General features: G+C 43.0%; 1 protein-coding gene across 5 annotated transcripts in view; it reads left to right on the top strand.

The window, feature by feature from the left end:
- Positions 1-27,549, top strand: part of sema6bb (sema domain, transmembrane domain (TM), and cytoplasmic domain, (semaphorin) 6Bb) — a 147,533-nt gene that overhangs the window by 43,916 nt on the left and 76,068 nt on the right. The window contains exons 1-3 of one of the 5 annotated variants that reach the window (XM_080877287.1): positions 5,674-5,756; positions 20,171-20,298; positions 21,495-21,609. In XM_080877287.1, the coding sequence (XP_080733413.1) occupies positions 20,190-20,298; positions 21,495-21,609 (224 nt within the window). In that variant the 5' untranslated portion in view covers positions 5,674-5,756; positions 20,171-20,189. The other 4 variants (XM_080877283.1, XM_080877285.1, XM_080877286.1 and 1 more) reach the window with 4 other exon arrangements.

A 27,549-nucleotide genomic window follows, 5' to 3' on the forward strand; every position in this document is an offset into this window, starting at 1 on the left:
ACACGTGTAATACCAATAGCATTAATTTAACAGGGTAACACAATTATTTGCAAGTAAAAGGTGTTGTTGTCCCTGTAAAGCCCAGGTTGAAGCTGAGAAAAGTTTGCTAGCTGCCAGACAGGAAGAGAGGCATCAACAACTCCACCACAGGCACAGCACTGCCACAGACAGCTTACAAATAGTGCAATCTTACCATTTGTTTTGTTTGTGGTGCTTTAAGTTGTTTTTTAAAAAATGCCTTTTTCATTTTTTGTCATTTTTTCAGACCCTGGCTGAAAATGGCATTAAGTAGGATATTTTCCTGTCCATCAGTGTGACAACCATATTTTATATTTTTCACTGAGATGAGCGCTCACCTGCTAGCTGTCCTAGCTGCAACGCAAACATGAACGGTTCGATGACTACTGGCAGTCAATCGTACAAATACATATTTTGAAGAAATCTAATGATTTCTTAATGACCTGGAAAATCCTGGTAGGTTAGTTATGAAGTATGCTGCACCGACTGTATCTTACTGAGTGTAAACTGATGATGAGTGTTTCTCGATACAATCTGACTGCTCAGCTTTCTTGTGTTATGCACGTAAAAGGTAACTGTTGATCTTAAACTGGCCACAGGTGTGGATGTGAACATGTGGGGGTGTCGCACTCTAACTGTTTACTCATTTCTAACTTTTTATTCGGGGAGATGCTGGTGATTAGCTTAGCAGCTGCAGAGTCTTGCAGAGCATCCATGTCTGTGGTAAATCACGCACATGCATGCAGTCCAACATCCACGCACGTGTTGATTCCCATGTTTACTGAGACTCTGCAGGACTGAGTGCCTTGTTGCCATAGCGCCTGCTGTCATTGAGGGACACGGCGAACTGTGGAAGCGGGGAGCGAGTGCGTGACATAAAGAGGAGGAAATAGTGACGCAGGGAAAGAAACAAGTGAGAACAGTAAGGAGTGGATGATGCGGTTAACGAGCAACCGTATGAATGTTTGGTTATTCAGACCTCCGTTGTTGCTTCCTTCACGCCTTTTTCCCTCCCCGCCTGCACTTTCTTCATCTTGCTGACAGATTTCCCACAGTATGACTCATTCTGATTAGCACCAAGAAGCCCCTTAAAAAGCTCTCATACTCTAAAATATAGACTAACACACTGGCCTCTTCTTTGCGGTCTGCAATATAAAAAATGCTAAGAGAAAAGAGAAATAGACCAGCCGTTACAGCCACAGGATGATAAAGCCCATGGTCTCATTCAGGAGTGCACGAATTGATGAACTGTGTCTGTCCTTTAGCGGTGGTGCTTAAATTTCATTTAATGCCACTGCAACAGCTAATCGCTTGTGTCTTTTCTCTCTGTTTGGCAATTACGTGTCTACGTGTGCGTGTTTTAAGCGAAAGGAGCTCCTCGTGTGGGAGAAGAGAGTGTTGCAAGTGTTATCCAGCCACCACTTGGGATGAGTAAAAATGGAGCCTCGGGTTGTGATGGCTGTCCTTATCTTGTCATGAGCCAAACTGTTTCAGCAAGAGAGCACGGCATTACGACATTGCTGGCAAGGCTGCCTCTCTGCTATCTTTCCATTTGTCTCCCACCATTCCAATCCAATCCTCTATTTTCGTTTTTATCTCCCCGTGTCATCTCACCCCGGCTCTAAAATTCATTTATGCGCTCCTTCGCTCTTGAATGCCGAGCTTACATCTCTTCTGTCTCTTTATTTTTCTCCCCCATCGGCCTAATCACTGTTTCTCTTTCTCCAGAAAAGGATTGCAGGACCTTGGCTAGCTTTTACTTGTAATTCAGATTTTTACTACTGAAGCATCATCATGACGAGCCTAAATTAATGTGAATGATGTGGCTCATATACAGTGTTGGGCAAGTTAGTTTGAAAAAGTAATTGATTACAGTTACTAGTTACTGCTTCAAAAAAAGTATCTGAGTTAGTAACTGAGTTACAAGATTCTAAAAGTAATTAATTACTTGAAAAGTAATTGTCGCGTTACTTTAAAAAAAAAGTTTAACCCTCTGGAGTCCAGGGTATAATTGCCCATTTTTAACTACTTTTGATGTTTCCTCTACATTTCACCTTTAAAAATGATTTACTTTGCCTTGCTTGGTATCATTCTTTTCAGCACAACCTCAGGTGTCTGAATTTACAGTTCTGTTTTCATTTTGACAAACTGTATTAACACAACAACTAAAATCAGACAAAAAACATAAAATCCGAGTAGAAAAAGTTATATTTTTACTCTAACAACCACAAACATGTTTATTGAATCATATTTCATAACTTTAAATGCAAAAATAAATTGTCAATTTTAAAATCATATGCACAAGTTTTGCGAACAACAAAGTTATTTGCAGCCATTTACCTTTTACCCCCTTTTTTTTTATAACCATTTCAAACTATTTACAGAACAATCAGGTGTTCTGGATTCAATAAGATGCCGCCATAAGCACAGACTGCATGCAAGCCTTATCTTTAGAAGTTAAACGTGGCGAAACTATTGAGGAAAAAACGCCGCGTATATATATTGTTTATCATGACTCTGGTTATCACCTTGTTGCTTTGTCATCTTGAAGTAGTCGTGTGATTGGCTTACCACGACTACTTTATTCTTCCTCAGCCAAACAACAGCACTCATGCGATTGTTTTGCCCCCTTAGCTCCAGGTGTTGTGCCAAAAAGTGATCGTCGGGGAGCGCGCAGCTGCTTAAAGCTGTAGCGTCCAGATTACTCACGTAGACAGCTAATTCCGTTCAACTGATATAAGATGCGGTAAGCTGAACACAGCTGCAGCCGCAACCGCACCGCATTTTCTTGTTAGTAACAGTAACGGAGTTGTAACAATAGAAATAGTAATTAGTTAGATTACTTGTTACTGATAAAAGTAACGCTGTTAATAACGCCATTACTTGTAATCGTTTGTATCGTTTGTGGTGGATTTTAAGGGTGTACTGCAGCTGTCTTTCTTTTTCCCCAGACACCAAAAATGCTTCCCGTACAGCAGCCAATAGTATGTTTGAATAGTTAAATGGACTGGCACTCATAAAGCGCTTAGTGCTTTCTACTACGAGTCTCATTCACCCATTCGTACTGCAGTTTTTTTTTCATTCCTAAGTGCTTTTTATCGAATATTCACACAGCACATGACCCACGCTTCAGGCCTCCCCATTCATCCATCCATCCATGGTTGGGACTTTGAAATACCAACACACTAGGGATGGACAATATATTGATATTTCAAGGAAATTAGGAAGGAATATTTATGATAATATACAAAAAAATCCTATCAGTTCTTAAATACTAAATAAAAAAATTCCATTCAATTTGTTAATTATTCAGAGGGCATCAAATCGCAACAAGTCACCTCAATGTGGTTTATATTGTAATGTAAAGCCTCTACAAACATACAGAGAAGCAGACGACCCCCTATCAGCAAGCACTTGGTAACAGTGGGAAGGAAAAACTCCATTGCAACAGGAAGAAAGCTCCAGCAGAACCAGTTGTGACTGGTTGGGTTTTTTTTTAGCTAATTTCCATCAAAGGCTGAGATGTTGCTCTAGCTGGGCAGAGTGCCTGTGCTTATTTCAGTGTTGTGCCACTGATATCATGGTATGACACTGTTATATGATGTATAAAATGTATGTCATTGTATAAAAATGCACCTCACATAAAGTCATAGTAGTAAAAAGTGTTGTAGATTAAGTGTCTGGAGCAGTCTCTTTGGCACTGAGTTTCCGGTTCACGGTGATTCCTCATATATGTGCCAACCTCATTGTGTGAAACTGTGGCCATATTTAACAGGGTTGGCACTGACTGTAAATGTGGCAACGTTTGTTTTGCAAAACTTTGATCCAAGATGAGCAAATATTTCAAATAGTGCTCTGAGTCAGAAATATCATCTGCACGTTATTAATAGAAAAGAAACTGAATTTATATCCAGCGTGCAGAGTCTAAGCCATAGCTCCAAAGGCGAGGAAGGTCTTTATCAAACTGCAATGCCAGTGTTAGCATTAAATAATAACAGCCTCCTTCTCTGAGGCTGTATTTCTTTGTTGATGGGAAAGCCAAGCCTGACGTTCATGAGGCGATATCGAACAGTGCTGTTTTTCACACAAAGAACAGTGAGCGAGGGAGAGACAGAGAGAAAGCTGGTGCCCAGCAAAGTGGCCTCTGGGCTTCTATGCAGCAACGAAACCCCAGAGATCTGTCAATAACAGGCAGGTTGTTGTTGGCTGTTGTTGTTGGATCAATCCAGGCCCCGAGCATTGCTTCACTTCTAATTGCCATGTGCACTGACAACACAGCACATGCTCTTTACTTTCATGTGTGCCAAAGTCTTCGTGGTGCTTCTCAGTATTTTCTAGACCGTGGTCTGACTGCTTTACAGTTTTGCTGTCACTTTTTTTGTTAGGTTTAATTTAAAAAATTCGAGTCGAGTCGAGCTGCGTTTTGCTTTTATTTCGGTACGCACGGCTGGCCGCATAAAGAGAGATGGCGAAACATCAAGAGACGTGCAGCAGCACGCTTAAAAAATCAGCCGCCGCCACCTGCTGTTAATTGATTAGCTGAAAACGAACCCATACATTATTCAATTTTGCATGATTTACAGTTCATATAGAGCTTTTTACATCAGGCGTTTCAACATCATGCGCCTCGCTGCATCACGTGACTCACTTCCCACAGGGAGGTTTGTTTTTGCCCAGTGTGAGATGCTGTCTGAGTGGGAGTGGAAGCTGCTTAAATGGACTGGGTGCTCTTTCCCCAGTAATAAACTGACAAGAATACCTCTTACTGCATTTGTGTCATTGAGAAGCACACAGTAAGGAGTTTAGATCCTTTACCAGTCGAGCCTACGTGCAGACCAACGCTGACGATATCTGTGACAGTCCAGAGAGCAGAGCGGCCCGAGGCCGTGCTCTGTTTTAGAGGCGTTTGCAGCTTTAAGTAGATCCACCTACACCCGTCACATTTACATTTTCTCACGGCTGTTCAGAGCCGCTCTCAACAGTGCTGTAAACTTTAGCAGAAGTAGAACAAGCGGGTCTTAAAGAGATGTGGCTCATGCAGGTGCTTTATATGTGAACCACGTGAATGATCTTTTTGTTCGTACAGATTGTTAGAATTTGTTTTTTTTATTTCATTTAACCAGGATAGAAACTCATTAAAGATGTGGATCATATCATACACATTTGTAACATTTTTGAGGCAAATTTCTCTTCATACAGAAACAACCAAAATGTGCAAACTTCACTGTGCATAAAGAATTAGTAAAAGCTGATGGCGTGCAGGTGAAGTGGCTCTTTAGTGTTCGTTGATCCTGCAGCTGATTCCAGGCGAAGGAGCTGCAAATCTGAACGCTTTTTCCAAACTCAGTGCAGTCTGTCACTCAGCAGAATACAAATTCTCCCGAATCCAGTCCAGGCGAATTACTTCAGCACCTCGCTGTTTGTCCTCTCCTCAGTTGTTTTCAAATGGCAGCCACTGTCAACAGCTGCAGCAGGGGGCTCGTCTCCTGTCTCCTATACCCTGGTGCTCGAAAGCCCCCAGAAACACCAATCAATGAATGAACCACTTACTGTGGTATTCAGAGAACAAAGTAATGTCTAGTATTCTGCTGGAATGGAAGGAGCACAAAGTCCAGGGCTTTAATGGGGCGAGGAGCGCGAGGGCTGATGGAGCCGTGTGTTAGATTCTTGTTTTTGTTATGTGGCTTTTTAAAAGCCCAGATGAGCTGCCTCATTCCTCTCCACTGACTTCATGACAGGTAACACAGAGACAATCGCTTCCCCGTACAGCCTTCCAGCTCACGTATCCTTGAGAATGTTCTGTACTCCAGCCTGCACTGCACAGTCAGTGCCGTGAATGTCCTGCAGAGCTCACCTGAGCTGTAAGGTGCGAGCTCACCCCTGTATTTCCCTGCACATGTTTTTACTGAATTAAGTTGATGTGCGAGGCAGGGTGGCTTTTACTTCCAAAGGAAACGGCTTTCATCGCTCGTATTTGCCGTGGAAGGTGGCGGATTGCAAATGAAACATCGCCAAACACGTACACCAGCGAGGAGGCGATTGAGCCCGTTTTATGCAAATATGAGTGGATGTTGCTGGGTGAGTGAGCAGAGAAAAGCCCCGCTGGGATGTTATCTGTGAAGTGTGTCATGTGAATGCATTTACTTTTAAGAATGGAGGCCAAGCCCGTGAGCCTTGTGGGGTAACATAAAGAAATGAGGACAGCCAGAAGACATCATCTTTGACCGCCTGCCCGGGTGATTCAGGTCGAGCGAACTACAGCTCTTTAATTTGTGTCTCTGCGCTATTGTTTAATAAGGCTAAAGGCCCTCTTTTGTGCATCCACTTTTCACATGTGACACTGTTGAATGATCTGGTCGCTAAATTGACTGCACTTAGCGCTCTTCTTCTCTTCTAATTTCCTCTCTTCTGCCCCCACTTTGCTCCAATCCCTTGTCATCTGTCTCACCATTGTTATCAGTGTCTGCACTCATGAGCTGACCACCTCCTTTCACTCCCCTGCCTTGTGACTTTAAGTTGAGAAGTGTCTCTGCACACACAAAGCTGCTGTATGCCTCTCCACACAACCCTCTGCTCTTGCCATCTTCCCTTCCTCTTTCTTTCTGCCCTTCAGCTTTCAAAGCTCATTCTATAAAAACCCGTCCTGTGAAACTCATCCAGCATCCCACAGCTACTCACCCGCATCCAGTCACCGGAACCAAATCTACTTCAGCACAAACACACGCCAAACCATCAGAGCACGGAGGTGGCAGAGACCTGAGGTTGACGAGGGAGGGAGGGAAAAAGAAGAGGGCAATAAGATGTCAGGCGGGTGGGTAAAAGTGAGCTATCTTCACCCGGCCTCTTCTAAATAAGCCATCCATTCTTTAGTATTTTAAATCCCATCAGTCTAACCCCGTGGGGTGGGAGGGTGCATTAAAATGTAGGAGCGAAAAGACAGACATGATTTGTTGTGATGGGACGAGAGCTCGAGCGAGAACAGGAGGAGAAGTAGAGGAATGCGAGATAAATACAATGAGGTGCAGGTTTGATTCGAGCAAAGACAGATTGGAGAGAATAGATGCAGATAGAGGCGGAGACGGAAACACGGGGAGTAAGAACAAGAGAGATAGACGTATACGGCTGAGCTGGCAGCCTCCTCCGCCGATTAACATGCTCCTCAGACATGGTGAGGGGGATCAAACTTGCACAAAGCCAGGCCTTGGAGTTATGCCTGCAATGCAATGAAAATGCATGTGTGTGCGCGTGTGTTTATTTCTGTTTGTTTGTTTTGAGTTTGGAGCTGCTCCTCGACACACACAGAGCAGTGTGTCTTTGTTCACAGCTGCCTTGTGTGCACAGTCGTCAGCTGGAGACGACTGTTGATTGACATCACGGTGTGTGTGTGTGTGTGTGTGTGTGTGTGTGTGTGTGTGAGGTGTGACATTCAAAGCAACAGGGAAGGCCAGAGCAGAAAGTGGAACCCAGAGTTACTGTAGTGCATGAACTCACACTGGAATTTCTGGCTGATCGGTGGAGGGAGAGGACAAAGGAGGTGAGGAGACGGGGTCAGAAGGAGGAGGAAGGAGATGCGTGTGTGAGTCCAATCCTGGAGAACGAGTGTATGCTGATTTTGCGCACAGGGACATGCGTGTGTGCGAGTGTCAATGTGAAATCAAAAGCTGAGGACTTGCAGGTACACTTCTTTTTTATATCTTTACTGGTGCCAGGCCTGATCTGTCAGCCGTCTGCTGAGAGAAGATACTCTGCAGTGCGCCCCTGTCTCTTAGAAGCTGTTTATGATGGGGGCGTTCACAGCGGCGCCTTTGACGAGATGATTTCCTGCAACATTTGCAAAAGAAAAAAAAAATCTGGACACAGTTGAGGGAACATTATTCTTGGATGTTATAGCGTGTGGCCTGTATAGCTGCTCTGCTCGCTGAATTATTTCATCATTAACTCTAGCATTCATCCTTGAAAGCAAACAGTGCAGGCTTCCTGCACAGGGCAAGGACGTATGCTAGAGAGGTCTAAGATTCTTGCGATTTGTCTTTCTTCAGAGACCACCGTGTTTCTCGTCTTTGTCCTTTCTCACACGGTTTGTCATCCAATGCGTGTGATTAGTTGTCGTGTTACTCTGTACATCACGACTGTGCAAACCAGAGTTTAAAGTTACGGGGGATCTTTTTCTCTCAGAGCTCGAGATGTCTGTCCTCGTGTATCTGTAAGACACCACTTTCAGCGTTTGTTGTTTCTGTGACTTCAGGAATTCACCGCTTGCAGCAGCATCGTTTATGAAAAGCACGCTTTCAAATAAGTGTTACTGTGCAAAAAAGTGAGGATTGTCCTCCATTTAAAGTGTCCTGCTTTGTTCCTGCCGTGTGACCCTACTCGCCCCCTGACAGTCGCTTGTTGCCATTACGATAAATCCAGCTCTCCTGATTCAAAAGCAGAAAGGCCGAGCAGTCTCCAGATGGGAGCATGCTGCCCCGTCGAGTTACTTCTGTGTGTTTGTGTAGGATAATACATGTCCTTTGTGGGTATTTTCCAGAATAATCACATCAAGCCGGGTCCTGTCATGCTGCAGAACCTCTTATTGCCATTAGCGAGGTTTCTGTATTTTGTTCTAACCATGTTGGAGATTATCGCCACTTATGTTTTTTCTTTACTGACTTTATGGAGCCACGAGTCCTGATGGATGCAGTTACTTTTAGACTCCCACCGGTCTGAGAGTGTGTTTTCTTTTCATTTTTACTGCAGTATAGCTGGGTTTCTCCTACATGGATGTTTGAGTTTGATTTATGGCCTTGGCCCCTGATCTCTGCCCTGCTAATGATGGCTGTAAACTGGTGGGAAGCCAAAAGGTCAGGGCTATCCCTGCTGTTGTGATGTGACACCACGTTTCTCCGTGTTTTATGCGTCGCTGTTTCGATGTCCACCATGGCGAGAGGTGCTCAGACGCAAAAAGGTGTGCTGAGCACGGAGAGGTAACACGCTGGATGGAAAATAGAAGAATAAAAGCGTTATCTCTGCGGGTTTCGTTGGAGAGTCCTCCTGAAACGCAAACCTATAATTAACCCGCAGACGTCGGCAGCCAGCCAGCGCTGCAAATTCTTTGTTCTGCTCCTTCTAGATTGTGACTGTCTCCTGATGTCTTCACAGCTGTAATTTTGAGGACTGTGAAGGTTAATGACAGCGACACAACTCTGGGGAGAGCTCAGAAAAACTCAAAGATATCCATTCATCAACAATAAGCTATTACAAGTATTACATTTGTGCGCCGTCATGCGGTCTTTCATCGAGCTCCTTCTCACCCGTTAATAGGAGCACATCCACGTGTAAGAGGAAAGAGTCAAAGATTATCTTATTCCAGCTCCAACCTTTAAATCCTTTGAAATTATACATCTATTAGACACACAAAGGAGATACTGTACTAACCACGGGAGTAGTCAGGTAGCAGAGACAGAGGAGACATTCTCATGATTCGAGTCTGATAAAAGAGGAGTGTTAAAGAAACGTTTTGTCCTTCTGCTCATGCTGCACATATTTCTCACCACATAAATCTTTGCCGTTTTGTCAGCACATGGGAAAATCAGTGTTCTGTGGAAAAAGGTCACTCTTCATTTTTCATTGACTCTGTACACCGCCTCCCCTTTCTCTCTTCTTTAACCACTTTGACTTTCTTCCTCTCTTCCTTTAAAAGTGTGTGATTTTTGTCTTTCTTACGGCTCTGGGATTTCATGCTGATGCAAATTTCTAGTAAACAGACCGCGGGTCACTCAAGTCCCAAGAAGAAGTTGTGTGTGTTTCACTGCAGAGGAGGGAACTCCGACATAATGTTTACATTAGCCCTGGAAGAGAGAGAGGAGGCAAGACAGTGGCCGGGCTCGGAGGAGGCACAATGCCCAAAGGAGGTGTGTTTTGTTGTGTGCATGTCATCTAAAGTGTACGGCGTACGTGCTGTATGTCAGCATGGTAGAGAGGGAATCGCTGTCTTGAGCGAGCACAGCAGATTTAAGGTGCATTTCCCAAAAGCGCAAGAACATAATGTACGAGGTTTTATTCCGGCAGAGACTCGGAGAACAACCAGACGCGGTTTAAACACAACACAGTTTAAAGAGAAAAACAACCACGGAGAAAACAAATGTTTCCAATCTGTTATTTACACTGTTGATGTTGGAGCCCGTTGAATATTCAGTAAAATAAAATTAAAAAACAGATCGAAACACAACTGCTTTTGATTTAAGTCTTGTAAAAATGAGCTTGCACCCGATTGGCCGAATGCTACTGTGTTGAAAAAGTCCAATATTAATCATGTCTGTAATTAATCAGAAGCCCAATGAGGGAAATAAGAGCTCCGGGAGCAGGTGTGATGCTTTTACGTTTCTGTTTTCTTATCAGGAATCAGCCGCTGCAGGAATTTTGCAGCCATAATAGAGCAGGAGTTCATCATCCCACCATCCTTAAACATTTGGTGCCTAAAGGATAATTCTGACGTCCACTCTTTGATTTCACGCTGTTTTAGTTATCTGACCTTAGCTGTACTACCCTTAAATAGTTTTTTCATGATCTTTCCTTTAGCATTAATCAGGTATGCCCACATCTATCAAACACAACACATAAATGCATACACTTAAATGAAACAGAGAAGAAGAAGTGAAGGCACTGCAGGGTCCTGGCAGAAAAGTGCAGAGGAAGAAAATGAAAAGCAAAAACCAAAATTACAGGCTACGCGAGCAGATAAGAAAGCAGAAGGACTGACATTTAAATAAAGGAAGGGCTGGAATTAAAATACACAGGAAACTTATTAGGGAACAACATGCAGGTGAAATTAATCAAAGAGGCCAGACAATCACAAAGGCAGGAATAAGACGAAACACAAGAAAGTGAACAGGAAGTAACTATAAAAGAGGAACAAGCAAGCGAATAAAGAGACAAAGAGTCATAATCACATTTGGGAAATGTAATGAGTAAGAAACACGGGGGGCTGGGTCTTACAAAACCCTGCAACAGGAAGAAAAACAGGGCCACAAAAGCCAACATTTTGAGGCTTTGCCATAAAACATAAGGTTGCAATCAACAATACCGCTCAGATTTATGACCTTTGTGTGTTTCTAGAGAAGTTTCCTGTCACGTTTTAAGCTTGGCCCTAATAACAAGCGTTTTGTCTTTGATTTGCAGGAAGTTGTTCGTCTAGTTAATTATGTCTTCAATACACTGAATCACTGACTTTAAAAGGTCGGGGTCTCAGGGGTACACAGATTAATATAACAGTCTGATAATCCATTAGCATGTTTATGGTACGTTAGCACATGTTTTTCCAGTATGTTACTTAGATGTGCACGTTAAGAGATAAAGAAAGATGTCATCGCTTGAGATGAGTTGAAAACCAGAAAAGTGCAGAGCCATAAGTTCTTCCCACTAGTCTGCTTTTGGCTCAGCGTGAAGATAAATCTGGCGACGCTCATCCTCTCTTTGTCTCTCTCATTCCGCACATTCTTTGGCTTCGCCGTCTGTATTTCCGGTGTGACTCCTCGTCTCCGTTTGAATGCCTCGCTTGTTTCTCTTTCACCTCTGGTTCCCTTCATCGCTCCCTGCGGTGCCTTATTTTTGTCTTCTTCTTTGTCCTGCCTTGTCCTCTCTGTTCTCCAGCCTCATTTTGTTTCATTGCAGTTTGTTTCCATCTTTGCCTTAAACCCTCCCTCCTGAGCCTCCGTTCTCACGTCTTATTTTTCATTCCCTTACTTCCACACAACCCCGCTGCTTATTGAATCCTGACTGAAGGAGATCCAAGCAGCATCGGGCTATCTCCTGTCATTGATTGTGCACACTCCATAAAGCAGCCTCTCCTCTTTCACTAATATGACAATTAGGCCGGCCCCTGGGAAATCTATGAGATATATTTAAGTAGAACATTCACAAAATACTCTGCTGCATGCTTTATATCCCTTTCCATGTAGCAGCAGCCTCATGTACAAAACCCTGAAGGTCAACCTGGTGTAGCTCGCCCTGAGGCGAAGGAGTACTTCTTGGAACATTAATCCCTCTTTCAAAGTCTCTTTCCATGTGTGTGTCTCCTCTAACACAAGTTACTTCACTGTTAAAGCCTTCACGTTTTTGTTGTCTCCACTGAGTTACATCTGCAGACCTTTATTCACAATGAAAACAAGCTTCTGGCACTGGTAGCGCTAGTGTTAGCTTTAGCGGTAACAAGAGGGCAGCAGCTTGCAAATAGAAAAAGTTGTTCACAAGCAGAGCAGAAGAAAGTGAGCGTTTATATGGAGTAGTGTTCCTGTCCACTAGAGCTGGGCGATAGAACGATAACGATATGTATCGCGATATAACTTTTACTCGATAGAGAAATTAAGCTATCGCGATAGACTTCGCCGCTCTTGTCCTCAAAAAAAAAAAAAAAGGTCAGCCAATCCAAATTAAGTAGCGCAGAGCCGAACCAATCACAGCCGCAGCGTCACGTCGCGTGACTTGTTACGTACAGCACAAGTGCCAAGCCACACGTGTGTTTGTTTGGGAAGCAGCCAGCGGGTAATGGAGCCAGCGCGTAATGGAGGAAATGAGTGTGCCGACTAGAAAAATCAACCGAGCGTGACCGAAGAGAAAACAGATGATGGTTGCAATGCCGGAGAGATTGTCGAACGGAAGAGCCATAGAAGTTCCGTAGTGTGAAGGCATTTCGGCTATTTCAAGTCTGACAAAAAACAGAGTAGGGTGCACTGTAAATTGTGCCGAAAGCAAGTCTGGAAATACAATAAACTGGTGCATGCGTCACACTGTGCGCCACGTTATTGTTTCGGTGAAATGAATTTCTACAATACTGTTAATTCTACTCTCTGCAGTGTTTAAATGCTTACATATACACACAGTTACTGTCCCTCCACACATACGACTCGGTTCTGCTTCTATGCCCCAGCTTTGTTTACTTTTTCCCACCGAGGCTTCTAGACTTCTGATTGGCCAACATTTCTGCACGGTTAGGAATCTAGCGCCACCTGCTGCTTTGGCATGTTCATAGCAGCGTTTTCCTTCATTTCTGCCTTTATGTGTGGACGGGATTATTTTTTAAAACGAAAACGGAAAATCTCCGTTTTCAAAAATACCCGTGTACGTGTGGACGTAGCCTCAGTCTCTGACTGGAAGCGCTAATTCGTCATTCGGCTTTTGTCAGACTAAAGTAACTGTTAAAACTGTTCGAAAAGCTCAGCTATACAACAAGGAGAGATTGAGAATTTCCTTTTAGTTCTCAGTTTATTTGATATTGACAAAAGTTAGTCAGTTTTGTCTGTTCTTCTGTAAAACAAACTAAGATTTATTTTTAGAATTAATACTTTGTTTCTAAGTGGAATTGACAATTTAGTCTGTTTCGTTTGTTCTATTTTGAAACTTAAACGCTTTAGCGGCTGCCTTTTGTGTAGTTTGCAATATTTGCCTTTATCTATCTGAAAAAGTCTCATGTTCCTTAAGTACATCTACCCTGTTGAACTTATTATGGGAAATAAATATTTAAATAAAAACAAGCTGCTGATTATTTCACATTTTACTTGTGAGCAACGGCACATTTAAATCTTACAAATATAGTTATTTGGCTTATATCGTGATAGATATCGTTATCGCCTGAAATGAAAAAAACATATCGTGATATGAAAACATCTCATATCGCCCAGCTCTACTGTCCACCTTCAAGTACATCCACTATTCACCCCTTGCTTTTGTTCTCCACTAACTCCTTACAGTAAGTAAAAATCTGGCTTTTCAGCTGCCTGCTGGTATTTGGTGCTAAGCGGCGAGTGTATAAAGTCTCCAGTTTGTTGATGGAAGCAATGAAACTGAAATACCATACAAGCGCGCAGCTAGGTTATACTTTGTGGGTCAGTTACTGAGCGTTTGCCGTGCATCACATGTCAAAGTAATCACATGAGCTATTGCTATTACAGGAAAAATACACACATTACCTGCAAACACCACATTTTTGTCAAAAAGAAAAATTTGCCTCATAAAATGGTAATAATAGGATTTGAGTCGAAATACATCGCATTTGTGTTCCTTCTTCCTCTGCAGGCTTTTCAATGCGACCAGTGTGAAAAAGGATTATATTACAGACTACTGCTTGAGTACTGTTTGATACCCCTGCATAATACTCAAAACCCTCCCTGTTAAATATTTCAATCATAAATACCCAAACCACCACCGCTGTGTTCCCATTAATACCGCTCCATTTCATTACCATTTTCGCTATATCTAGGACACGCATAATCTCGGGTTTCTTTCAACTCTTCATCCAAATTTTTAGCGCGAGTACCTCACAGCTGTGCGATAGAAGCACAATGAGAACATGCACATCATCAAGACTGGGGTTAAGGCAGCGCGGGAGAGAAGCGAGAGCATAACGAGATGGTAAAGGGAAGAAGAAAAGTTGGACCGAGGAGAGGAGGAAGCGAGAGCCATGGCAACGGTAATAAGTGACAAAAGCATTTCAGAGCATATTAGCGTCTTCATTTGATGAGGAGGTGTTCTATTTGCATGCAAAGTACCCAGACCCCTGCAGCAGAGGGTCAGTATCTATCTATAACCAGCATCCAACTCGACACTCCCCGTCTGAGTGTTTCCTCTTCTCTTTCAAGTCTGTGTTCTTGAGTCCTTATCAGATCGGCATTAGTCTTCATTAGGGCTTTGCTTAAGACTGTAGATATCATTGATTGGCTGGTGATTTGTTATATAAGTCGGCCACAGAGGAAATCATTCTGGGTCGGCGTTGATGAGCTCCGGGGAGATACCTAAACACTACACCCACCACCCCGTCCCCACCTTTTTGACAGCTTGAAAATGACCTGCCTAAAAACCCAATCGAATCGGTCTGAGACGGCGTTTGAGTCGCACAGACCAACGACTCTGTGGAAACTCAGCTGTGCTGCTGAGTTGAGAGCACTCGGACTTACTGTAAGCTTGACCAGCTAATGTTTGCGTTTTTCCTCCACAGTTGTCATTTGCTATCTGTGTTAACTATTTGGCACCCAAGAAGGGCTTTTGGGATTGTTCCCACAATCCAGCTCAGTCCCTGTATTTATTTATGTGTCACAACATTGGAATAGTACCCCCGCGGTGCAAGAGCTGACAATTTTCCACTGACAGTGTAGTTTGGGTTTTTTTTGTAATCCAGGGAGTCCACACGATGTGCCAACTGCAATATGACTTCAGTGACATCTACTGCCATTTTAATTTTAAACACGGAGCGCTATAGCACCCTGGGGTTGAATGTTTCGGATTAGTGTCTCCTACAAATGGCAAAATGTATATGTGACTTGTAGTATGCTTGGTTCAATGATAATGGCATAGCACTGTACAGCTTGCATCATGCAGCGATGCTGCTGAATGGACTGGCTGTTGCCATTTGTCATAATTACGGAGATGCTTTGGCTCAGAACCATTTGCATGTGTACACACACACACACACACACACACACACACTTACTTGGTTTAATACTGGTGTACCTACTTATTCTGCTGTCCAATGAAATTGTATAGCCCTGGGTGTCTAATTATACTAATCGAATGCATACCGCCTGGCATTTATTCATACATTATTAATAGCAGAAACAATAGAATCTCTGATTGGATATACTGGCTTCCTGACTTCTCATCTTCTCCCTGTTTCTTACTCTTTCCCACTTATCTCCCACTCCATCTCTCTCTTTCTCTCTACCCCATGACCTCCTTTCTTCTCCCTCTGACTCTTTTCCCCTTCGTCTCCCGTAATTTGCTTGTGGGTGTTGAGTAATTAGCATTCCTTTCACTTTTATTCTGATGTCAGTGCGGGGAATTTGAGAAATGTCCCATAAAGATTATATGTCCCGATAAGGTTATGTCTGAGACTCCATTAAAGAGATGAGCTGCACAATGGCTGCTTGTATCCTTCGGGAAAAAGAGGGCGTGTGTAGGAGAGAGACTGACGGTGACTACAGACCGAGGCTCGTGCAGCCTTTTCTCTTTCATTAACACAAACATTACAGTGAACTAACTGCTGGTTAGTTTTACCAAAACCTCCACAACCTCGTATACTGTGTTGTCCACTGAAATGCTGATGATGTTTAGGTCAGCAGTCCCCAACCTTTTTTGCGCCACGGACCGGTTTATGCCCGACAATATTTTCACAGACCGGCCTTTAAGGTGTCACGGATAAATACAACAAAATAAAACTAGTACTGGTACCGAAAAAAGGAAGATTTATTCATAACACACGTGAAAAGACCCAGGAACACAGAGTTAACGATCAAAACGATAACAAAATAACACTGAAAACCGATAAAAACCCTGAAAAACCATATATTTCACACCTGAGTATCAACTCTCGCGGCCAGGTACCAAACGACTCACGGACCATTCCGAGGCCCGGGGGTTGGGGACCGCTGGTTTAGGTTACCACATAGGTAGTCGCATGATTGTAGACCAACTTTTAGCAGCAGTAAGTTGCAGCGATGGTTTTCTGTGTGAATTTATCTCTCACATTATTGTGGAGGACATCTGGGAGATGCTTCTTCACAGCGTTGCTTCAGCTCGCTGAGGTTTGCAGCATTCGTTTATGCGCAGGTCCCTGAAGGTCCACCACCAGCGATTCTTTGTCAGCCGTTGTGTTTGAGGTTTGCTGCTGTGTGCTGGGATCTTTGTCCTGTTGATGACCCAGTTTAGTCCAAGCTTTAGCCTCGCATTTAACTCTAGAACTCCAGATATACAGAGGAGATCATTCACTTGAGTTTCATTTATATAGATCAGACCATCCCTCCACCACCGTGCTCACAGTCAGTATGAGGTGTTTGGTTTTCTCCAAATGTGCTGCTGTGCATCATGGACAAACAGGTCCACTCTGGTTTGTAGGTCCAAAGGACATCGTTCCAGAAGTCTTGCGTTTTGTACAACTCTAAGCTGTGCTGTCGTGCTTATTTTAGAGCAGGGGTAACAACTCCAGGCCTCAAGGGCTGGTGTCCTGCAGGTTTTAGACGGCACGATCTGATATCCTCGTGTCGGTGTTGGTCCCACATCATCATAATAAATGTTGTTCCAGGTTCAACATTGCAAGTGACCAATCACATTGTTGTGATGTCATACTTTTGCGACTTCGGAAAAAAACGCCGTAAAAAAAAATCTACTTAACTTGTGAGAAACCGCCTCTGTCCGCTGATCCAGCAATTTGAATTCTTTGCATTTCAGGATACTGTTCTTTAATAAACGGTAAACATTATACATATTGTCCTTGCAAAATTGGAATTTCATAAATGAATGAAGCCCTTGGCTTGCAAAAGTATTATGTCACAACAATGTGATTGGCAGTGTTGGTCAAGTTACTTGAAAAAAGTAATCAGTAACTAATTACTGATTACTTCCCCCCAAAAGTAATCCCGTTACTTTACTGATTACTTATTTTCAAAGGTAATTAATTACTTAGTTACTTAGCTACTTTTTAAATACACGATTTACAACCTGAATAGGTGATAAAGCGATAGATCTTTCAGCCCAATTCTACTTTTTCTACATAATCCATCATACAAAATGTAATCAAATGGAAAAGTCTCTTCTTTTTTTTTTTTTAACTTGTTTTATTAGTTTTAATCTTTTAACTTTATGCATCAAGCAAAAATGTAATTATATGCAAAATTCTCTGACTGGAAGAAATTTGTTTTATATTTAAACCTATTTTCTCCACATTCCAGCAAATAAAATATATATATTTTTTGTGTTTACACTCAGTCTTTCAAATAGATGCAAATAAAACACATCAGAAAATAAATAAAATCAAAGACTAGCGGCCCTTTTGCTCTATTTTCACCTATAAGGCAGGAGTGGGGTATGCGGAGGTTTACCGTGGTGCAGGTGTGCTGCAGCGGTCAGTGGAAGAATCCGCGAGTTTCTCTGTGAGTTTCCCATTACGTGGTAGCGCACTCGGTGCTTGCTTGGAAGTTTAGGGGAGTTTTTTCGCTGTAAAAAGAAGTTTTCTTCCCACACACAACGGACGCTAATGTTTTTGTCACTTTTAATGGAATCAAACTCAAAGTAAGGTCAGTACTTCCACGCTTTAAACGCTGCACGCTCATACTCTCTCCCGCACTCGATATATTATCCATTGTTGATCTGCACACAGCTGTTGTCACGAACATCGCACTTGCTTACGTCACTGTCATGAGACATTCTTGCAAAAAAAATCACGGTTTTAGTAACGCAGTAACGCAGCGTTCCTATGGGAAAGTAACGGTAATCTAATTACCGTTTTTGCAATAGTAATCCCTTACTTTACTCGTTACTTGAAAAAAGTAATCGGATTACAGTAACACTTTACAAGTAACGCGTTACTGCCCATCTCTGGTGATTGGTCACTTGCAGTGTTAAACCTGGAACAACATTTATTATGATGATGTGGCCACAACACCAACACGACGATATCAGATCATCCTTTTAGATCTCACCCGGTCAACGCACGTGAATCAAATAACTAGTTCATTACCAGGCCTCTGGAGAACTTCAAGACATGTTGAGGAGGTAATTTAGCCATTTAAATAAGCTGTGTTGGATCAAGGACACATCTAAAACCTGCAGGACACTGGGCCTTGAGGCCTGGAGTTCCCCCACCCCTGTGTTAGAGAGCAGAGTTTCTCTGGTAACCCTTCCAAATAAGCCACACTTGTTCAGTCTGTTTCTAATTGTACTGATGATGAATGTTAAGTTTAACAGGCTGACTGAGGCCTGTACAGTCTCAGATTGAGTTCTTATTTCTGAGTAGTGCACAGATGTCTCCTTCTAGGAAGACTGCGTTAACACATACAGACCAACAAACTGCAGACGCTGCTTTTATAGAGGTGCTCACACTTAATCAAGTGAATTTGATTAGCAGGGCTTTCTGTATCACATGACTGCAGGTTTTTGGAAATGTAGTATTTTTTTATTTGCTGGTGTTAGTGTATGCATCACATTTGTCATGATTGTGGTTTGAGGAGGTTTGTTTGGCACTGGCAGAGGGGAAGAGGTGATGCTCACGGTCACCTGAACTGAGGCGTGATGACTTTTTTAACAGGGAATGATGCACTCAAGTTACTCTAGTAAAAGTCAGCGATAAAAACATGGAGGTGGAAATGAGCATCACCGATGCCCTTTGATGGAAACAACAGCAGATATAACAACACTGTACAGTCAGCGTTACACCATGCGCGCCTGTGACCACAGGCAAATGTTAAAGCATTTTGCATAAAGAAATCCAGATTCAAATGTCAGGTGTTGTTAGATGTTGCAATTGTGCATCACTGTAAAAGAAAATGCTTTGTGTTTGCAGTGGTGGGGGTGGAGGGGACTGCCTCCCCGCGAGATTTTCAAAGCAAATGACGCCATGAGATAAGTGTGGAGCTGTGGGGCTTTGTAAATTGCCGTGTTTCTGTGGAATTCCTTTGAAAACACAATTTATTGCAAGGCAGGAAATTTACTATAATTACAGATGAGTCAGATCTTAAGACTATAACAACTTTATAAAGTTCTCTCTGGCAGCTCAGTCTCACAAACAGAGATGGGGGGGGGGGGGGGGGGGGGTAGCCAGCTCGTCATACCTTTTGAGGTTTGCGGTTTAAGTCGATATCAATTCTGAGTGCTTTCCTCCTTCAAGGCTAAGTGCTGGAGCCATCGTTTTGCAGATGGATTGTGTAGGCTAACTTCATTTGGGTATCATTTGTATTTCCACATGAATTACGTTCTAGACCTACAAGTCTCGGTGTTGCCCGGTGAAAAATGATTTGCGTCACTGGAAAGCATTTCATTTAAGTAAACCACCACTTCTCTTTCTCTCTGTCTCTCATACTGGATAATACGTGACGCGTATCGAGCCTGTCTCTCTCCCTTTATGCCCACAGAGGGTTTTATCGATCGGTGTATGGGACATACGTTGTCCTCTGTTTTTGACAGGATGTCAACCTCTCTTTTTCCTCTGATGTCTCTTTCCCGTAGGATTTGGATGTGTTATTGTGATGTGATGTTTGATGTGGTGATGCCACAGTGAGAGGTGGCTGACTGGACACTTCTCCTGTACGCAGATGCTGTGTGAATACAAAGATGAACTTGAGAGAACTAGCCTGCTAGTGAATGTGTCTACCACACCTCACCCGAGTTCTCCCTTTTTCTATTTCCACAGACTCTGCAGTTGGGTTGCTATGGCAGCTGTGGCCCCTTCCTACTTCTTCCTGCTGTGTTGGCTGCTGCGAACGGCTAGCTCGGCTTTCCTGGAGGAACCAGGGCCCCTGAACTTCATCCCTACAGAAGGTTTGACCCCTCGCTTTCTCGCTCCTACTCCCTTTTCCTCCGTTGCATTTCTCTCACCCACAACATGATGTGAAGTGTTGGGTTACAGCCAAATGCGCATGGTGATGAATGAGGGGGGAGGCTACGGCGAAGGGTTAAGGTCACGATGGTGGCTGTGGAGATTTCACACAAAACGCGTTGAAGCATGGGGTCACGCTCGGGAATGAGACTGAAGCCGTGGAAGGGGCTCTCGCATTCGTGACTTTCCCACACATGAGCTCAGACCCTTGAGAGATACGGCCCCTCGAACGCTCAGACTCTGTGGCTCCGTATCGGCTCTGCAGTCTCCGGCTTAGCCCTGATCTAGATTGACTGCAGTTCAATAATATTGACCGGTGGTTTTCCAGCTAAGTCCAGGCCCTTCTTTGTATATCAATAATGAACAGCTGAGCGTAGACGTGTCTGACTACTGGGTGCTGCCTATTGGCTAGGCTGCAGTAGACCCAACAGCTGTGGTTTACAGCAGGTATAAGTGGAAACAGAAGTCAGAGGCCCAATCACAGCGGGTCAGAGTGATGCAGAAACCGGAGCAAAGATAAGACATACAGGATAGGAATGAAGTAGAAGAAGAAAAATATAGAAATGAAAAGAAAAAAGCAGACTGTGCTGAGCACATGAAATAATATCAGATAGAAATATACCAGCTTTCCTTAGAAATCTGTGGTACAGCATGACTGGAAATGTTTTATTGCTTCCATCTTCGGTTCCCTTCCTCTTCCTCGATGTACAGCACTGATCATTTACCTTTCTGATATTTGTTTCTGTCTTTTTGAATTATCCGAATCAGCCGGCAGAACATGCATTGCCAAACTTGTCAACAAAAGGCTGCATGTAAATGAACAATCCATCAAAAGTGAATCTCAATCAGCCAACAAACAAAAACTTGTGAATATAATGACATATGAGGTGCAGATCAGACATCTTTCATTTTCAGATTATTTGTCTACGCTCCCCTCCGTGTCTCGGTACATTTAAAGTAGCGCGTCAGCTGTGCTTTCAAATGCAGATCTCAAATGCTTTCTCCACTTCACCTTGAATACCTGTTACTGAGGCTGAACTGTCAAAACAAACTAACACAAAACCACTTTTATGCTGAGTACTTTTGGCAAAGATGGATGTCCGTTTCAGAGAAGCCATTCTGTTTGATTTTCTGACAGTGGTGAGAAGATACCCCGTGTTTCTGGGCCGACCGCACAAAACGTGGCTGAGACAAGAGCCTCTGCACGTCCAGAGGATCCTGCAGGTCAATCGGACGCTCTACATCGGAGCGAGGTACGCGACCCACACACACATGCAGACACACGTGTAGATGTACCAATCGGGCCTGTACCTGCTGCTAGGTGAATAACTGGTTATGTCTTCATTGTGGCACCTGTTAGTGGGTGGATATATCAGGGAGCAGGTGAACGTTTTGTCCTCACAGTTGATGTTAGAAGCAGGAAGAATGAGCAAGTTTGAAAAAAGGCCAAACTGTGATGGCTATATGACTTGGAGCTTATAAACTGCAGGTCTTGCAGGGTCTTCTCGGTCCGTAGGGGTCAGTATCTTTTAAAAGTGGTTCAATGAAGGAACAGAGGTGAACGGTGCTCCTTGATCACTGTGGATAATGTGCTGAAAGCAAGAATCGTTCAGGAACGATTGAGGAGCACAACGTTGCTTTTGAGGTGTCGACTTGGCTTCTAAATTCCCCAGATCTCAGTCCGATCCATGGAGACTCCACCTCGCAACTTTTGCACACCTTGATGGTCATAATGTTATGCCCGATCAGTGTATATACTAATGTACATTATGTCACTTACCTGGGGTTTTAAAATCTCTTGGACTGCCTGTTATCACCAGAGATGGGCAGTAACGCGTTACTTGTAACGCGTTACTGTAATCCGATTACTTTTGTCAAGTAACGAGTAAAGTAAGGGATTACTATTGCAAAAACGGTAAGTAGATTACCGTTACTTTCCCATAGGAACGCTGCGTTACTGCGTTACTAAAACCGTGATTTTTTTTTTGCGAGAATGTCTCATGACAGTGACGTAAGCAAGTGCGACGTTTGTGACAACAGCTGTGTGCAGATCAACAATGGATAACATATCGAGTGCGGGAGAGAGTATGAGCGTGCAGCGTTCAAAGCGTGGAAGTACTGACCTTTGAGTTTGATTCCATTAAAAGTGACAAAAACATTAGTGTCCGTTGTGCGCGGGAAGAAAACTTCTCTTTACAGCGAAAAACCCCCTAAACTTCCAAGCAAGCACCGAGTGCGCTACCACGTAATGGGAAATTCACAGAGAAACTCGCGGATTCTTCCACTGACCGCCGCGGCACACCTGCACCACGGTAAACCTCCGCCTACCCAACTCCTGCTTTACAGGTGAAAATAGAGCAAAAGGACCGCTAGTCTTTGACTTTATTTATTTTCTGATGTGTTTTACTTGCATCTATTTGAAAGAGTGAGTGTAAACACAAAAAAAACTATTTTATTTTATGTGCTGGAATGTGTAGAAAATAGGTTTAAATGTTAAACAAATTTCTTCCAGTCAGAGAATGTTGCATATAATTACATTTTTGCTTCAGGCATAAAGTTTAAAGATTAAAACTAATAAAACAAGTTTTAAAACGGGACTTTTCCATTTGATTACATTTTGTATGATGGATTATGCAGAAAAAGTAGAATTGGGCTGAAAGAGCTATCGCTTTATCACCTATTCAGGTTGTAAATCGTGTATTTAAAAAGTAACTAAGTAACTAAGTAATTAATTACTTTTAAAAATAAGTAATCAGTAAAGTAACGGGATTACTTTTTGGGGGAAGTAATCAGTAATTAGTTACTGATTACTTTTTTCAAGTAACTTGACCAACACTGGTTATCACTATATGTGTTACCAAGTAACTCACATCGCCAAGCGCCATCGTCGATGTAATGACCAGACACATCACGGAAAGTGAGTGACATTTGGTGACTTCACATGTGTGAAACATACACTCCTGACTCAAAGTGAGCAAGTTTAACTTCAGCTGTGTCCAGACAGGAAGCAAGAAGCAGCAGCCTGGTTAACCCTCCGTATCCCAGTGGCATTCCATTTGCATGAGAATTCCTAAATTTGCCTAAAGAACTACAGAAAAGCGTCCATGTTTTCATTTAGAAAGAAAAAATAGCTCTTTCAGTTTTCATCATGTCTTTCTCATTATCTCTTTCTCATCCTCTTCATCTTCCTCCTCCACCACTGCTCTCATCTTCCTCATCTCCACCTCATCCTCTTCCTCCTCACCTGAAGCGTCATCTCCAGAGCCGAAGTCAGAGATTTAACCTAAGGCAACATGCAGATTAGACACATGACCTTCCGGCTTCTATACCACAGACAAAGAATTGGCTATAACAACAATAGCTGGTTCTAAGCTCATGTTATTCCAGCTAATGTTGGACTGGAGTTTCCTAAAAATCATACGTTCCCTCTGATAAACAGTTTCACTGCTTTAAGAGTTTGTTAGATCCAAAGTTAGATCCGTGTCTAACTTTCATGACAAGGACGGATTTCGCGTCACCGACTCATCGACCCAATTTGTACTCCTGGAGAGGTGGATGCTTCACCGCCTCCTACTGATGCTGGCGAGAGCATTTGAGCTGACCTGGGCACCATAAAATATTTAACGTACACATATCAGTTTTTATTCCCAATTTATTGTTAAATAAATTATACACAATATATTTTGTACAATATATTTAAATTCATAACCAGTAGAAGAAACTCAACCACTATGAGGTGCAGAGTTTCCACAACTTCAAGGAGGTAGATGCGAACAAGCAGCTGGCAATACCAAACAGCTGAAGCAACCACCAGTGAGAGTGCAGGGCAGTGCTGGACACGTGACAGCGTGGTGAATGGAACAGATGGTTAGCTAAACAACCGGCACCTGAAATGTCTGCGAGCACCCAGAAGCCACAAGCGAATCGCTCCCCATGTGGATACTCCTTAGTGCTAACGTCAGGATTCATCTCAGAGGAAATGTGCAAGTACAGCTGAGGCTGAAGTACTCCCAGATGTTACATCAACACACGCAAAAAAGTCAATAGTTTTTGACCCGTGAAACATGGCACCACAAAGCCCAGGATGTGTAGCCTGTGGGACCTGCTTGGACCATTAGCCTTTCTTTAATAAACTTTGTCTCTTGAGAGACTTAAAGAGACTCTGTGGATCCTGAGCGATCAGCCAAAAGTATCAGGAGACTAGCTTTTAGTAGCCTCGAGTCCACTCGCACAGCATAGGAACATAAATACTGAAGAACTGGTGACATTTGGAGAATGACGGCAGAACATGACCAGTAAAACATTAGCTAAAGAGATGTGAGAACTGATGTTTTTAGAACACTTGTAAAATTTTCTATATCGATTATTTTATTTACTTCTTTCCAGAATATGACATTTTCTTCATTATAACCATTAATGCCAACCTCACACTGGTCAAAAAACACTTACATTACCATTCCCTATTAAATCGATTAGCTTGTTTATGTACTGGTTTCACACGAGCCAATTAAACAGTAAATACACTGACATTCACAGTATATTATACTTTCATTTTGTATATTTAGAGCACTCTAAGACACACGCATTTGTACAGCACTTTATGTTATGTTTTCACACTTTTATCCATCACACACACTTGACCATGGACTGGAAGAGTGGATGACCTGCTCCACGTCCACAGCCACCGCCACCCCCGATGTGTAATTATTAAACATGTAATTTTCAGTCATCGGTTCCTCCTGAAATGTCTCGCCTTTCAAATGCAACACATAAAACAACACTGTCAAACACGCTGCACCTGATTCTGCGATACTGTTATAATGACAGCTTGGACACACACACGAAGTTAGTAAGGAGTAATTGAGATTAGCTTGCTCGCAGGGTAACAAGCGTCTCCCCTCAGGTTTTAGCATGTATTATTAATCTTCCAAAAGAAGTTTATTGACAAATAAATTAATAGTTACAAGGCAGACCTCTGAGTTAGTAGGAACCTGGCAGACTGGCACAGCTGCTTCGTGTTACTCTGACATCTGTTAGAAGAAAACATGTGTGACAGCAACACGATGCCACCACGGTAGCAGTTCTCCTTCTCAAACAGGAACTTTAGAACTGAGCACATGGAAACGTTATGTAGGCCTGCGCAGAATAGCCTCGCAGCCATGTTGAAAAGATAACCACGAGCCACGGCGTGCTGCATGCCATCTGTAAACATTAAGACAGAAAGATTGAATGCATGTTATCGTTTTATTACTAGCTAGTAACGTGTTCCTTTAGCTGTCGCTCTCTTCTGTGGAGTAGCTGCATGTGAGGGCTGATATTTGACCTTACAAATATCAAGTTGAGTGATTTCTAGTTTGTTCTCCGTGTGATGATGGTCCCCATATGCCTGTCAGTCTGCTGAAGGCAGTGATCCTGAACAGATAGTAGCCCCGGTGGTCAGAAAGGCCGGAAGCCCAGTCTCCTCACCTGCGCCACTGCTGTGCAACATCTGGTTCTCCACCGACGCCATTCAGGAGCCGACCTGAAGCAACCGTGCTAAAAAAAAGAGCATGCACGTTAAGATTTACTGTCCATGTTGTCCAGAAAGTAACACAGTTTGAAACATCCCGAAAGAAGGAGACAGTTAGTTTCTACATATGGTGCTGATTATTTGCTGTAGTGGAAGGAAGATTGAAGCGGTTTCCAATAAGAGACGCCGCTGTCCTCCAGGAAATGACCCAGTCTCCTGCCTCCAGCAGGCCTAACTTCACTGCTGAGACTCGGTAGTAAATATATCAAACTATGTAGCTTGGTTCCAGCCATTCTGTCTGCACCGGGAGGATCTATAAGCACACATATGCACACGGTCAGGCAATAAAACTTCCCTCAGACAACTATAGCTACTGCAGTCTGAAGGTCTGCTTTATAACAAGCGGCCATGAAACACTTAAAAAATTAATTTGAATTTACAGCTGTAGAAATTGTTCCTGAACAGGAGGAGAAATCTGATCTGAATGTCAACCAACCGGATGATGAGAAAATACTAAGCTTACAGGCGGGGCAGCGGGGGAGGCAAGCAGAGAGAAAGTTTCGAGACTATATTTCTATCTTTTTGTAAGTGGCTAATAGTGTTTGTGGCTTCCTGGTGGTAAACGATCAGCCTGGAAAGAAATAGATCCATGTGCAAACGCATTTGTGAGCCAGAGACGGCCCAGCAGGGTGACTGAGTTTTAAAATGTACACTGTATGAATAAGTACCTGTAGTGGCAGGTATGACTGCCAAAAGCTTCGACAGAGTGCGTGGCCTGATAAGACGCCTCACTCATCCCCAAATCCTGTCGCCATTAGCATAGTTGCTCCTCTGACTGCAAGCACTGCTAAATCCCTGCCCCAGACGCCCGCTGAGAGCTGCTACCTCTCCGTGTCCTCTTCCCATCCCCGCTAAATGAAAGTAAACTCTGTATTTGACTGGTGCCAAGTGGAGTAAGAGTCTTGCTGCGTTAAGCCCCATTTCATTGCTGTTAAGACGAGCAGCTGTGGATCCTGTGGTCCTCAGCCCCGAGTCAGATCCAACAGGCAAATCCACACAAACATAAACCAATTGGAGAGTTTACCAATTGACAGCATGACTGAAGGAATGACTCAAACTCTTGAATAACTGTTCCACTTGTAAGATGTTTGTGCCGTCAGTCTGTGTGCGTGTAGGCGTGTATGTGTGTGTGCGCGCATGTTTTATCTGCACATTCTGCATTACCTGGAGTGGGAAGTGATAACTTGCTGCCAGTCTGGATGTTTTTTACTGTGTTAGCCCGCTAATGTGACTCTTGAAGGTCAGTTGGCTTGTGGCAGTCAGACAGGGAGACACTCTACTGAGGCCGGAAGGGAAAGTTTAGTATGTAAAGCAAGCAAGCAATTTATTTATGTAGCACTTTCAGACCAATTCAGGCTGGAAACAAAGTGCTGTACACTTGACATGGCAAAAAAACCGGTACATTAAATTAAGTTTAAAATAAATAAATAAATAAAATTAAATAATAATAATTAAAATTAAATAAAAACAATAAAATAAGTGCATTAGATTAAATTATAGCAGGAAAATCACGATCAGACTGTGAAAAGCCAAGGAGTAAAAATGGGTTTTAAGTAGTGCTGTCAGCGTTAATCTCGTTAAAATGACGTTAACGGCATAACTGCTCGTTAACCCATTGACGCCA

This window comes from Rhamphochromis sp. 'chilingali' (assembly GCF_963969265.1).
Source record: "Rhamphochromis sp. 'chilingali' genome assembly, chromosome: 3".
Taxonomy (NCBI): domain Eukaryota; kingdom Metazoa; phylum Chordata; class Actinopteri; order Cichliformes; family Cichlidae; genus Rhamphochromis; species Rhamphochromis sp. 'chilingali'.